Source organism: Saccopteryx leptura, chromosome 11 (assembly GCF_036850995.1).
Source record: "Saccopteryx leptura isolate mSacLep1 chromosome 11, mSacLep1_pri_phased_curated, whole genome shotgun sequence".
Classification (NCBI taxonomy): Eukaryota; Metazoa; Chordata; class Mammalia; order Chiroptera; family Emballonuridae; genus Saccopteryx; species Saccopteryx leptura.
Genome location: NC_089513.1, coordinates 71,029,553 through 71,041,736, shown reverse-complemented (window position 1 = coordinate 71,041,736; position 12,184 = coordinate 71,029,553). Strand labels below are relative to the sequence as shown.

At 45.9% G+C, this 12,184-nt stretch overlaps 1 protein-coding gene across 3 annotated transcripts in view; it reads left to right on the top strand.

Moving 5' to 3' along the window:
* The window catches only part of GPSM2 (G protein signaling modulator 2), a 58,160-nt gene that overhangs the window by 19,097 nt on the left and 26,879 nt on the right, over positions 1-12,184 (top strand). For all 3 annotated transcript variants that reach the window (XM_066353342.1, XM_066353341.1, XM_066353343.1), the window contains 5 exons: positions 8,540-8,761; positions 9,106-9,241; positions 9,536-9,678; positions 10,347-10,470; positions 10,553-10,668. In XM_066353342.1, coding sequence (XP_066209439.1) covers positions 8,541-8,761; positions 9,106-9,241; positions 9,536-9,678; positions 10,347-10,470; positions 10,553-10,668 — 740 coding nt within the window. In that variant the 5' untranslated portion in view covers position 8,540. The remainder of the gene's footprint in view (positions 1-8,539; positions 8,762-9,105; positions 9,242-9,535; positions 9,679-10,346; positions 10,471-10,552; positions 10,669-12,184) is intronic.

Here is a 12,184-nt window from a genome sequence, read left to right as displayed (position 1 = left end):
TCTTGCTAAACGTTTTCAAGAGTGGTGTACCTCTTAATTCTGTAAGTGCAGTCGAGGAGGAGTGGATTGTACCTCTATTTGTCGGAAGGTCGTGAAGTCCAGTTTCCATGGCACAGCATAGGTGAAACATGGCTATACATTGGTATAGGATAGGACTTCACCAAAAGAAACTTAAAACTCTGTAACTTTTTAGTAAGAAGGTGCCAAACAATCCCCTGGCATCCTTAGTGCTACAGGACCAGCATTCTGTACGTGATAGGATTGTTGTATAATTGCAGGTGATAGCGTGTATCCCTTAGGTCAGGAGTCATGGCCCAGCCTAAATTATTAGGCTACCCAGGAACCACTTACTCAGCATGTGATGCGTGATCCGTCTGGCTCTTTCATTGTGGAGGTTCTCATCCGTCCCTGGACTTGATCATTTTGATATGAAATAATTCTTTGGACACTAAAGAACCTCCTGAGAGGTGTTAGGATGTTTTATGACATATTTTGCAATGTGATTGTGATGGTAGAGAGAAATGGAGATCAACGGTAAAATGGAATTATTTTGATAAACTTGAAGTAACTGTTCATCTTTTTAGGTAGGATAAATAGTATTGTGGTTATGTTCTTCTTAAAGTGACTCCTTTTAGAGAGACATACTAAAATATGTAGAAGTGAAATCATGCTTTCTGGAATGCACTTGAAGAGGACCCGGCCGAGGGGGTGAGGACGAAGGTGGGGCGGAAACACTCGGGGGAGGGTCCCCACGGGTGACTGCTGATGCTGAAGGCTGTGTCCGGCCCATTGACTAGTTTCTCTGCGGGTGTATTTCTTTGAGACATTTTGTTCATACTTGTCAACTATGAATAATAAACATCTTGATACTTTTTAATATAGTAAAAACTTAGCCTCTTCACATAAGTTGTAAAGGAATATGTTTTTGGTGTTGGAGTCTTCGGCTTTGCTAGGTAAACGCGGTTATTAATGATACTCTTTCCTGAAGCTCATGTGAGGTGACGTGGCGGGTGGGGGAGAGCGGGATTTGGGGACAGGTGAGATTTCATGTCTCAGCTTTGCAGGAGCTTAAGCAGGTCACTCCGCCTGTCTGCGCGTGTTTCCCCTCTGTACCGATGTACCTCTCTCAGAGGGTTGTTCTTTTTGATTGTTTGTTTTTTCTTTTTTCTTCTTTTTTTTTTTTTTTTTTTTTTATTTTTCTGAAGCTGGAAACGGGGAGAGACAGTCAGACAGACTCCCGCATGCGCCCGACCGGGATCCACCCGGCACGCCCACCAGGGGGCGATGCTCTGCCCATCCGGGTGCATTGCTCTGTTGCGTCCAGAGCCACTCTAGCGCCTGGGGCAGAGGCCAAGGAGCCATCCCCAGTGCCCGGGACATCTTTTGCTCCAATGGAGCCTCGGCTGCAGGAGGGGAAGAGAGAGAAAGAGAGAGGAAGGAGAGGGGGAGGGGTGGAGAAGCAGATGGGCACCTCTCCTGTGTGCCCTGGCCGGGAATCAAACCCGGGACTTCCACACGCCAGGCCGACACTCTACCACTGAGCCAACCGGCCAGGGCCTCTTTTTTCTGAAGTCGGAAACAGGGAGGCAGTCAGACAGACTCCCGCATGCGCCTGACTGGGATCCACCTGGCATGCCCACCAGGGGGCAATGCTCTGCCCATCTGGGGTGTTGTTCTGTTGCAACCAGAGCCATTCTAGCGCCTGAGGCAGAGGCCACAGAGCCATCCTCAGTGCCCGGGCCAACTTTGCTCCAATGGAGCCTTGGCTGCAGGAGGAGAAGAGAGAGACAGAGAGGAAGGAGAGGGGGAGGGGTGGAGAAGCAGATGGGCACTTCTCCTGTGTGCCCTGGCCGGGAATCAAACCCAGGACTCCTACACACCAGGCCGACACTCTACCACTGAGCCAACCGGCCAGGGCCTTCTCAGAGGGTTGTTTTCAGAGTTGAATTTGATATAACATGTAGTAGAAATCATTTTTAAAACTCAAGTTTTCCCATCAAAATTTAAATCAAGATGATTTTGCACTGCTTTCACTTCTACAAAAGAAATTAGAATAGCGGACACAGGTGGTGCACAGAATGAATGAATACTGTAGGCCCAGGATGGGTGATGGGCAAGGCCAGCGCCCACTTAGAACACAGAGGGCGGAGCCCAGGCCTGTGGATTGACAGCCAGACCAGACAGAGCGTGGAGAAGGGCAGAGCAGGCTTGTTTTGGATCTTAAATCTGGAATCCCATCTTGTATTCTTGAATATACTGTGAGCCCTTTGAGCGGAGAGTCAGATTGGTACGTAATTGGTCTTAAATCTTTTTAAATGACATAGAATCAGTATTCTAATTCTCTTCTGCTTCCATTGATGTACGATCAACACAAGAAACCAAAATTAAGGAGGTGAAGGAAGAAAATATAGTATGGAAGAGAAGGTAAAAAAATAAAATAAAAATTAAGGGAATTAAAATGATGTGCCTTTGTGCAAGAAATGAGGAATTGTAGCTATAATGTTCAGTCATTTAGCGAAAAGGAAAACATTCCTGTCCAGGATAGTATTAATAGTTCTGATTGTTTATAGTTACTAGGAATGTACTTTCTTCGATTAGACCACTCGCTGGGCCGTTAGGAAGAGTAAAGGGAGCTCTGCACGTGGAGCGTGGGCCTATTTAAGGGAGAGGTATTTTCCTGGTGTGCCTTCTGTCCGTGGTTTGTTTTCAACCCCACTGGTAAGCAAATGAAGTAATTCTATTCTCTCATAGAGACAGGATATGAAATTACTTTCTCTGTTACTATTTAATGACCTTCTAAAATATTTATAAACCAAACCTGTCTTAACAATTTTGCAGTTAGATATATTTGATTGAGGTGTTGGAGATTTTGCCAGAATATTGACTTCTTTCTAATAAACTATGCTAGAGCCACAATATAGCTCAGAATTAGTCATAAACTCCAGAGTCTTGGCCTTTATTTCAGGCATCAGTTACTGAGATAACTTTTCTAACGCAGTGTGTTCTATAGGGCAGTCTTGTTCCACAGACTTCAAGGACAGCTGGATAGCCAGTTTGCTATCACTGTTTCCAATGAGAATTACACCTTCTTAAAATTCTGTAGCATATATGACACCATTCAGCCAATAGCCAAATTTTGTTAACTGCAACATCATTTGGATTAATGCTTCCAGTATAATGTTGTATAAGTTTAAATCCAGAAGGTCAGGTATTTGTGGTGAAGACATTTATTTGAGGAAGACAATACTATTCTTTTTTTTTTATGGTGAGAGGAGGGGAAATAGCAAGGCAGACTTCCACATGCGCCCTGACTGGGATCTACCTGGCAACCTCATCAGGGGCTGATGCTCCAGTACCAAGCTATTTTTAGCACCTGAGGCTATTGCACTCCAATCAAGCTATCTTCAGCACCTGAGTCCACACTGTAACAAATCGAGCCACTGTTTGCAGGAGGGGAAGAGGGAGAAAGGGGTGGGGGGAGAAGCAGGTGGTCACTTCTCTTGTGTGCCATGACTAGGAATCAAACCAGGATGTCCATATGCTGGGCCAATGCTCTATCCCAGGGATCCCCAAACTTTTTACACAGGGGGCCAGTTCACTGCCCCTCAGACCGTTGGAGAGCTGGACTATAAAAAAACTATGAACAAATCCCTATGCACACTGCACACATCTTATTTTAAAGTAAAAAACCAAAACAAGAACAAATACAATATTTAAAATAAAGAACAAGTAAATTTAAATCAACAAACTGACCAGTATTTCAATGGGAACTATGCTCCTCTCACTGACCACCAATGAAAGAGGTGCCCCTTCTGGAAGTGCGGCGGGGGCCGGATTAATGGCCTCAGGGGGCTGCATGCGGCCCGCGGGCTGTAGTTTGGGGACCCCTGCTCTATCTACTGAACCACTGGCCAGGGCCAACACTTCTGTTTTATGTGGATGCAGGCAAACACTGTTGTGAAGTCCTAATTTGTGTGTCCGGCATGTGCAGAGCTGGTTCTGCCTTCTCCCTGATCTCCCAGCTGGCAGCTGCCTCACCCTGACCTGATGCTGCTGCGTGGGGGTGTCCCCTCCCCCAGCCACCACCCCGGGAGTCATGGGCTGCATTAGTATTCCACTGAGTGATGGCATGGAGTATTTTTAACCAGTAATCTATGAAGGACATTTAAGTTGTGGTTGTTTTCCCTGCTGTGAAATGAACATCCTTTTACATATGACTTTTTATTTGTACTCATGTAGCTGTTATGTACATATTTTGTAGCAGTGAACTCACTCTCTCTATATATGTATATGTATATGTGTGTGTGTATTTACATAATTGGAATCCTGCTTAAATTTGAAAATTTTAATAAAAAAATAATGTATTTTATATGTAAAAATATATTTCCTGATTTTTTTCCCTATGATAATATTTAGTTCAGAGGTTTCAGTATTTAGATAAGTAAAGAAAACTAGTTAAGATACTTCATCTAGCAAAAGCACCCTTTAATAAAATCATACTGTGCCCTGTCCCAGTTGCTCTTTTGGTTAGACGTCGTCCTGATATGCAAAGGATGCTGGTGGATCCCTGGTTAGGGTGCATGCAGAAACACATCAGTGTTTCTGTCTCTCTCTCCCTGCCTCTCTAAAATTAAAAAATAAAATAAATTATGTTTTCATATATTACTGTTTTGCTGACTCATTTGTCTTCACACACAGAACACCATACCAGTAACCTTATAAAACCCTAAACCAAAAAACTATCATCTTTTTCTTTCTTTTTTTTTTTTTTTTGAGTCAGACAGACTCCCGCATGCGCCTGACCGGGATCCACCCGGCACGCCCACCAGGGGGCGATGCTCTGCCCCTCCGGGGGGTCGCTCTGCCGCGACCAGAGCCACTCTAGTGCCTGGGGCAGAGGCCAAGGAGCCATCCCCAGCGCCCGGGCCATCTTTGCTCCAATGGAACCTTGGCTGCGGGAGGGGAAGAGAGAGACAGAGAGGAAGGTGGGGGGGGGGGGGTGGAGAAGCAAATGGGCGCTTCTCCTATGTGTCCTGGCCGGGAATTGAACCCGGGTCCCCCGCACACCAGGCCGACGCTCTACCGCTGAGGCCAGGGCCTATAATCTTTTTCTTTTATGAAATCTTTCATCTTCAAAAATATCTAGCCCTGGCCAGTTGGCTCAGTGGTAGAGCATTGGCCTGGCGTGCGGGAGTCCTGGGTTCGATTCCCAGCCAGGGCATACAGGAGAAGCGTCCATCTGCTTCTCTACCCCTCCCCCTCTCCTTCCTCTCTGTCTCTCTCTTCCCTTCCCACATCCGAGGCTCCATTGGAGCAAAGTTGGCCCGGGTGCTGAGGATGGCTCTGTGGTCTCTGCCTCAGGCGCTAGAATGGCTTTGATTGTAGCAGAGTGAAGCCCCAGATGGGCAGAGCATCACCCCCTGGTGGGCATGCCGGGTGGATCCCGGTCAGGCGCATGCGGTAGTCTGACTGCCTCCCCGTTTCCAACTTAAGAAAAATACAAAAAAAAAAAAGAAAAAAAATATCTAAAGGACAGTTTTCACTTGAGAAACACAAAAGTAGACTTTATTGTGTATTTGAAACAACATAAATATAACAATTTAAAGTTTCTGATTTCAACTTTCCATATGCTTTAAATCGCCCTCCTGTATCTAACTGACTTGGTCTGATGGTGAAGCAAAATGCTAAATAGAGGTTTACTTTGCATTATTTTGCCTAGATCCACGAATGACGGTGAAATCACTAGTCTAACTATGAACAAACAGTAGCCTTTGGCTAAATCATTTGAATTAAAAAAATATATTGTATATATTCCTGATGTAAAAGATGAAAATCACGTATCAAAGATGACGACGAGAATTTGCTCCTCTGAACCAGAGGTCAGCTGTGAACCTTTGTAATTGGCTGTCTTCATCTTAGGCCAGGTTTCCTTCTGGCTTCATCAGAGTTTTTATCCACTTCTACAATTCCATTTTAACTCATGGCTCTAAGTACCTAAAAGACAGCACCTGGAAAAACATGTTACTTGACCTGCTACTAGAAATGCAAACGTATAATCATTTTGGAATGAATTTTGGGTGAATGGATGTTTAATTCACATTTCCTGTTAAAGCAGTGATTCTCAACTTGTACACTGAAATTACCTGGAGGCTTTTAAAAAATACTATGGTTAGACCACCCATGCAGAGAGTGGGACCCAGCATTGGTTTTATTGGGGGTTTTTTTGTATGTGAGAGAGACAGAGAGAGAGAGAGAGATGGGGGTGGAGATGAGAAGCATCAACTTGTAGTTGCATCATTTTAGTTGTTCATTGATTGCTTCTCATACATGCCTTGACCAAGGGACTTCTGCTGAGCCAGTGACCCCTTGCTCAAGCCATCAACCATGCAGTCATGTTTATGATCCCACACTTAAGCTGGTGAGCCCGCACTCAAACTGGTGACTTCAGGGTTTTTGAACTTGGGTCTCAGTATCCGAGGGCGACACTTTATCCACTGTGCCACTGCCTGATCAGGCTACATGTTTGTTTTAATGTGCATTAGAAAATAAACATAAGGCCCTGGCTGGGTTGCGCAGTGGTTCAAGTGTTGTCCCAGCACACTGAGGTCATGGGTTTGACCCCCCAGTCAGGGAATGGAAGAGAAGCAATCAGTGAGTGCACAACCACGTGGAACAGTTAAGTGGAACAGTGAACTGATGCTTCTCTCTCTTTCTCTACCTCTCCTCACTTCCTCCCTCTCTCCTTCTCTATCTTTCAAATCAATGGAAAGATTTTTTTAAATTAAACATAAGTATCACATCAAACTCAGTTTCACAGATACTGCTTTGGATGAAGCTAGTTTTTTGTTTTTTAAAGGACATGTGTCCCTGGCCAGTTGGCTCAGTGGTAGAGCATTGGCATAGCGTGTAGATGTCCCAGGTTTGATTCCCAGTCAGGCACACAGGAGAAGCACCCATCTGCTTCTGTACCCTTTTCTCTCTCTCTCCCTCTCTCTCTCTCTCTCTCTCTCCCCCTCCCTCTCTCCCTCTATTTCTCTCCCTCTATCTCTCCCCCTCTCTCCCTCCTGTAGCCATAGCTCGAAAGGTTCAAGCAAGTTGGCCCCTGGTGCTGAGGATGGCTCCATGGGCTCACCTCAGGCACTAAAATAGCTCAGTTGCTGAGCAACAGAGCAGTGGTCCCAGATGGGCAGAGCATTGCCCTGTAGGAGTCTTGCCAGGTGGATCCTGGTAGGGGAACATGTGGGAGTCTGTCTGCTTCCTTACCTCTCACTTAATAAAAAAAAATAAAAATAAAGAGTGAATGATTAGGGAGTACGTAGACATGGCAGAAGTCACAAAAATATTGAAAAACAGTGGCAACTTCAGTGAAGGGCACCTACTAAAGTTTAGGATTAAAACCCAAATGTCAGTTCTCTTTCCCCCTAGATATATTTCCAGTTATTCTTTTGGCTTTTAAAATCCAATGACAGGCTGAGAATCATAATTTCTGCAAATCTTTAAATAAGTTGTTGCTTTCTAACGTCAAGTTTCTTTGTGTGTGTGTGTGTGTGTGTGTGTGAGAGAGAGAGAGAGAGAGAGAGAGAGAGAGAGAGGAACAGACAGGGACAGGCAGGCAGGAAGAGAGAGAGATGAGAATTTCTTCATTGCAGCTCCTTAGTTGTTCATTGCTTTTTCATATGTGCCTTGACCGGTGGGCTATAACAGAGCAAGTGACCCCTTGTTCAAGCCAGCGACCTTGGGCTTCAAGTTGGCGACCATGCGGTCATGTCTGTGATCTCACGCTTAAGCCAGTGACCCCACATGCAAGCCAGATGAGCCCACGCTTAAGCTGGCAACCTAGGGGCTTCAAACCTAGGTCCTCTGTGTCCCAGTCTGACGCTCTATCCACTGCGCCACCACCTGGTCAGGCTAACGTCAAGTTTCTTGACACTATTTTTCTCTCATGGAAGCGAACTTGTAGATGAGGATATTTTGCTCCTCTGCTTTAAAGTCCAGGTGACCGTGTGGTGGTAGTAAAAGGAAGCAGTGCATGAGAGTGTGTGTATAAAGTTGTGTGCAGGAAACGGGAAAGGCGTGGATAGACAGACGCACGGACAGACAGATACGTGGGGCTACCTGGCTCCCTGGCTCAAAAAGTGTAATTATAGGACTTCACTTTTCTCAGGCACCCCATTGTCCTCAAACTCTCAGGAAGCCTTTGTCTGCCACAACTCAGAAGAGTTTAGGAAACACTACTTTGGGTTCTCTCGTTGGTAAAGTGGGTTGCTGGGTCTGTGTGGGGAGGCTGTGGCAGTGGCTCCATAGAGAAATATTTACACGCAAAGACTGGAGGCTCAGACATTTGAATAGGCAGTTGAAGTCTTGCTGTAAATAACGGGTTACTGTTGTATCAGTCATGTGTATACACTTCAATTAGAGAGGCCACTCTTCTGAGCAAGGGTGGCCACAATCCACATTTAAATCGTGTTACTGGAAGTTGAAAACACTGTGGTGCAGTTATAACATGATGTTGTAAAGTCTGTCCTATGTAATTTTGTAGAATGGAAGCTTCCTGCCTAGAACTGGCTTTGGAAGGGGAACGCCTGTGTAAGTCAGGGGACTGCCGCGCTGGGGTGTCGTTCTTCGAGGCTGCGGTGCAGGTGGGGACCGAGGACCTGAAGACGCTCAGTGCCATTTACAGCCAGCTGGGCAACGCGTACTTCTACCTGCACGACTATGCCAAAGCCCTGGAGTACCACCACCATGATTTAACTCTCGCGAGGTGATGACGTCAGGCTTTTATGTCCTTGCTCCCTGTCACTTTCAAAATGTTTGTATGCGATTTAAAAAACTAAATACATTTAGTGAGTTCTAATTAAATAGCATTGCATTTTAAAATCAGTCTTTAGGCTACGTTTAATTAAATGAATGAAAAGGAGTGAAATAACTTGGGTTTTATTAAATGAATGAAAATGAATTAAACTTAAATACAGCAACGTAAGTTCTAAAGTAGGTTTCAAGGCTAATGGGTCCTGCTTACCTTGAGGATATTAATAGTCCTCTAGAGAAAACCCTCCTCTGGCCACTTTCTCTCAATACAGTTTGCTTCCTTTCTTGCTTCCCCAGGACTATTGGAGACCAGCTGGGAGAAGCCAAAGCCAGTGGTAACCTGGGCAACACCTTAAAAGTCCTCGGGAATTTTGACGAAGCCGTGGTTTGTTGTCAGCGACACCTCGATATTTCCAGAGAGCTTAATGACAAGGTAATAAGGAAACGTGTTTTTCTTTTTGTTGAAATTGTTTTGTGTTTTCATTCTATTCAGTCATTCTGTAGTTCATCTAAAAGTTAATACCAAAAAAAAAAAAAAAAAAAAAATTCACAGAAAAACAGAAGAAAAATAAAAATACAGATTTTTAAGTGGAAGGAAAAAGTAAATACTGAGCGGTCCTCCCTGAGTGAGCATTTGTCGGGGTGTGTTTGGCTGTGATGGGCACGTCATGCCGGCCCTCGGACTGCAAACTGTAAAAATGAAAGCTCCGCTGCCGTCTTGGTCCAGGTGGGGGAAGCCAGAGCGCTGTACAACCTCGGGAACGTGTACCACGCCAAGGGGAAGAGCTTCGGCTGCCCGGGGCCCCAGGACGCGGGCGACTTCCCCGAGGAAGTGAGGAGCGCCCTGCAGGCAGCCGTGGATTTCTACGAGTGAGTCTGGGCCCCGCAGTGACCCTGACCCGCGGCGACCCTGACCCGCAGTGACCCTGACCCTCGGTGACCCTGACCCGCAGTGACCCTGACCCTCGGTGACCCTGACCCGCAGTGACCCTGACCCGTGGTGACCCTGACCCGCGGCGACCCTGACCCGCGGTGACCCTGACCCGCGGTGACCCTGACCCGCAGTGACCCTGACCCGCGGCGACCCTGACCCGCGGTGACCCTTACCTGCAGTAGGCTCTAAGGCGGGCAAAAGCCGGAAAATGGGCCCGCAGGTAAAAATGAACCAGTGTGGCGCTAGTAGCCTAAGGAGCGCCGGCTGACAGCAGAGCAGTGCCGCCTAGCCGCCGGAACGGGGAGTGTCTGGTTAGTCCGCTTTCCGGGGTGAGTTCAGTCTCATCAATAGAGTTTCAGGGAACTTCTTAGCTTAGGGGTTTCAGGGTTAACTCCGTCCCTGCCTCTGGGCAGAAACCTCTCTGGATGGTTTAGTAAAGTGTCCCCAGCCACTTTCTATAGCTACCCTCCATCATAGACATATCTTTAAATTGGGGCACATTGTGGATGTATGCTTGTTTTTTTCTGATAAAGAGACCTAGATTTGTAAATCTAATCAGCAAACCCCTCATCTTACTTTTTCACCATCTTTTGCTATCACTTAGGGAAAACCTGTCCCTAGTGACTGCTTTGGGCGACCGAGCTGCCCAAGGACGTGCCTTTGGAAATCTGGGAAACACGCACTACCTCCTCGGCAACTTCCGGGACGCGGTGATCGCTCACGAGCAGGTGGGGCGGGGCCGTGTTCTCCAGGGATGAGATGATTCTTCACTTGGTCATAGCTGTGTCTAATCAGCGCTTTCTCTTTCAGCGTCTCTTTATAGCAAAAGAATTTGGGGATAAAGCAGCCGAGAGAAGAGCATACAGCAATCTGGGAAATGCATATATATTTCTTGGTGAATTCGAAATGGCTTCTGAATACTACAAGTTAGTCCGCTATTTCTGTGGATAAATGTGAAATGAGCAGTATGCGGTCCTGTGCGCCCCAGACGGGGTCAGCACCTGCTCTTTGCTGCACGTTGGCAGTGGGACTGTGGGCTTCAAAGCCTCGGTTTCCGTATCGGTGATGAAGAGAGCAATGCCTCGCTTTGGGGATTGTTGCCAGGATCTTTAAGTGCTTACTTAGCAAAGTACCTGGCACAGTGCCCAATAAATATTAATGTACCCAAGACTTAATAGCAGCAGTGTGACCCCTTTATACATTTATTGCTTTTTATCTTTAAAACTGGTTGTTGTTTTTTTTTTGTTTTTTTTTTCAGAGACAGAGAGAGAGAAAGGATAGATAGGGACAGATAGACAGGAAGGGAGAGAGATAAGAAGTATCAATCATTAGTTTTTCGTTGCAACACCTTAGTCGTTCACTGATTGCTTTCTCATATGTATCTTGACCGCGGGCCTTCAGCAGACCGAGCAACCCCTTGCTCAAGCCAGTTACCTTGGGTCCAAGTTGGTGAGCTTTGCTCAAAGCAAATGAACCCGCGCTCAAGCTGGAGACCTCGGGGTCTCGAACCTGGGTCCTCAGCATCCCAGTCAGACGCTCTATCCACTGCGCTACCACCTGGTCAGGCTAAAACTGGTTTTAAATGAAATTCTTAACCTTGTTCAGCGTGGGCAGTATGCATATTTACATGCTTTTTTAGCTCACTTTGAAAACAGGTCACAAGAAAGCCTGGTGACAGAAATGTGCCCGTTTCCCCAGTGGGCACTGTGTTTGTCCATCCATCCCCCTCTCTGCCCACCGTTGGTCCTTGCTCACACAGGTGGCATCCCCGCCCCTCCTGAGGCGGGTCTCTCTGATCTGTCCCTGGACTGGGAACGTAGGTGACAGCAGCATCCGGACCACCTTGGGCGGCCTGGTTGTCGGAGTTTCCCCTGATTAGCGGGGACTGAAGGCTACAGACTTGGCAGGAGCCAGTGTGGCCGAACCAGAGACAGGGAGACTGACTGTACTTCACTGTTAAAGGACCCAGTGAGCCAGTTCTGAAGGTTTCATCTAAAATAGAGGCAGAGTTGCTTTCGGTCCGTCTAAAAAACTAGAATGTCACCACTTCATTTTAAAATGGTTAATATTTGTTGCTTGATTAGATATGAAATATCCTCCTAAATAAAATATATCACTATATAAGGAGTATATATTGTGATTTTAAATATAAATTTCTTAGATTTTAAAGCTAAAAGACATAGAAAAGTCTTAGTAAGTGCTGTATTTTAGTAAATATTGAAAAGCTCTCTAATAAAGTAGATGATAGCTATTTGACTTAAAAATGATTATAAAAACTCATTTCCTTCTCCTACCCCAAGCAGGTTCAAACTCATGAACTTTCCGTGTTTGTAACCAATATTTGGGACCTCTCCTTTGTAAATATTTCCAGGGCTTCACAAAAAGACTATCCCAACATAGATCTACATCTGTCAGGATGAAAAAAGCAACTTAGTAAAGCTA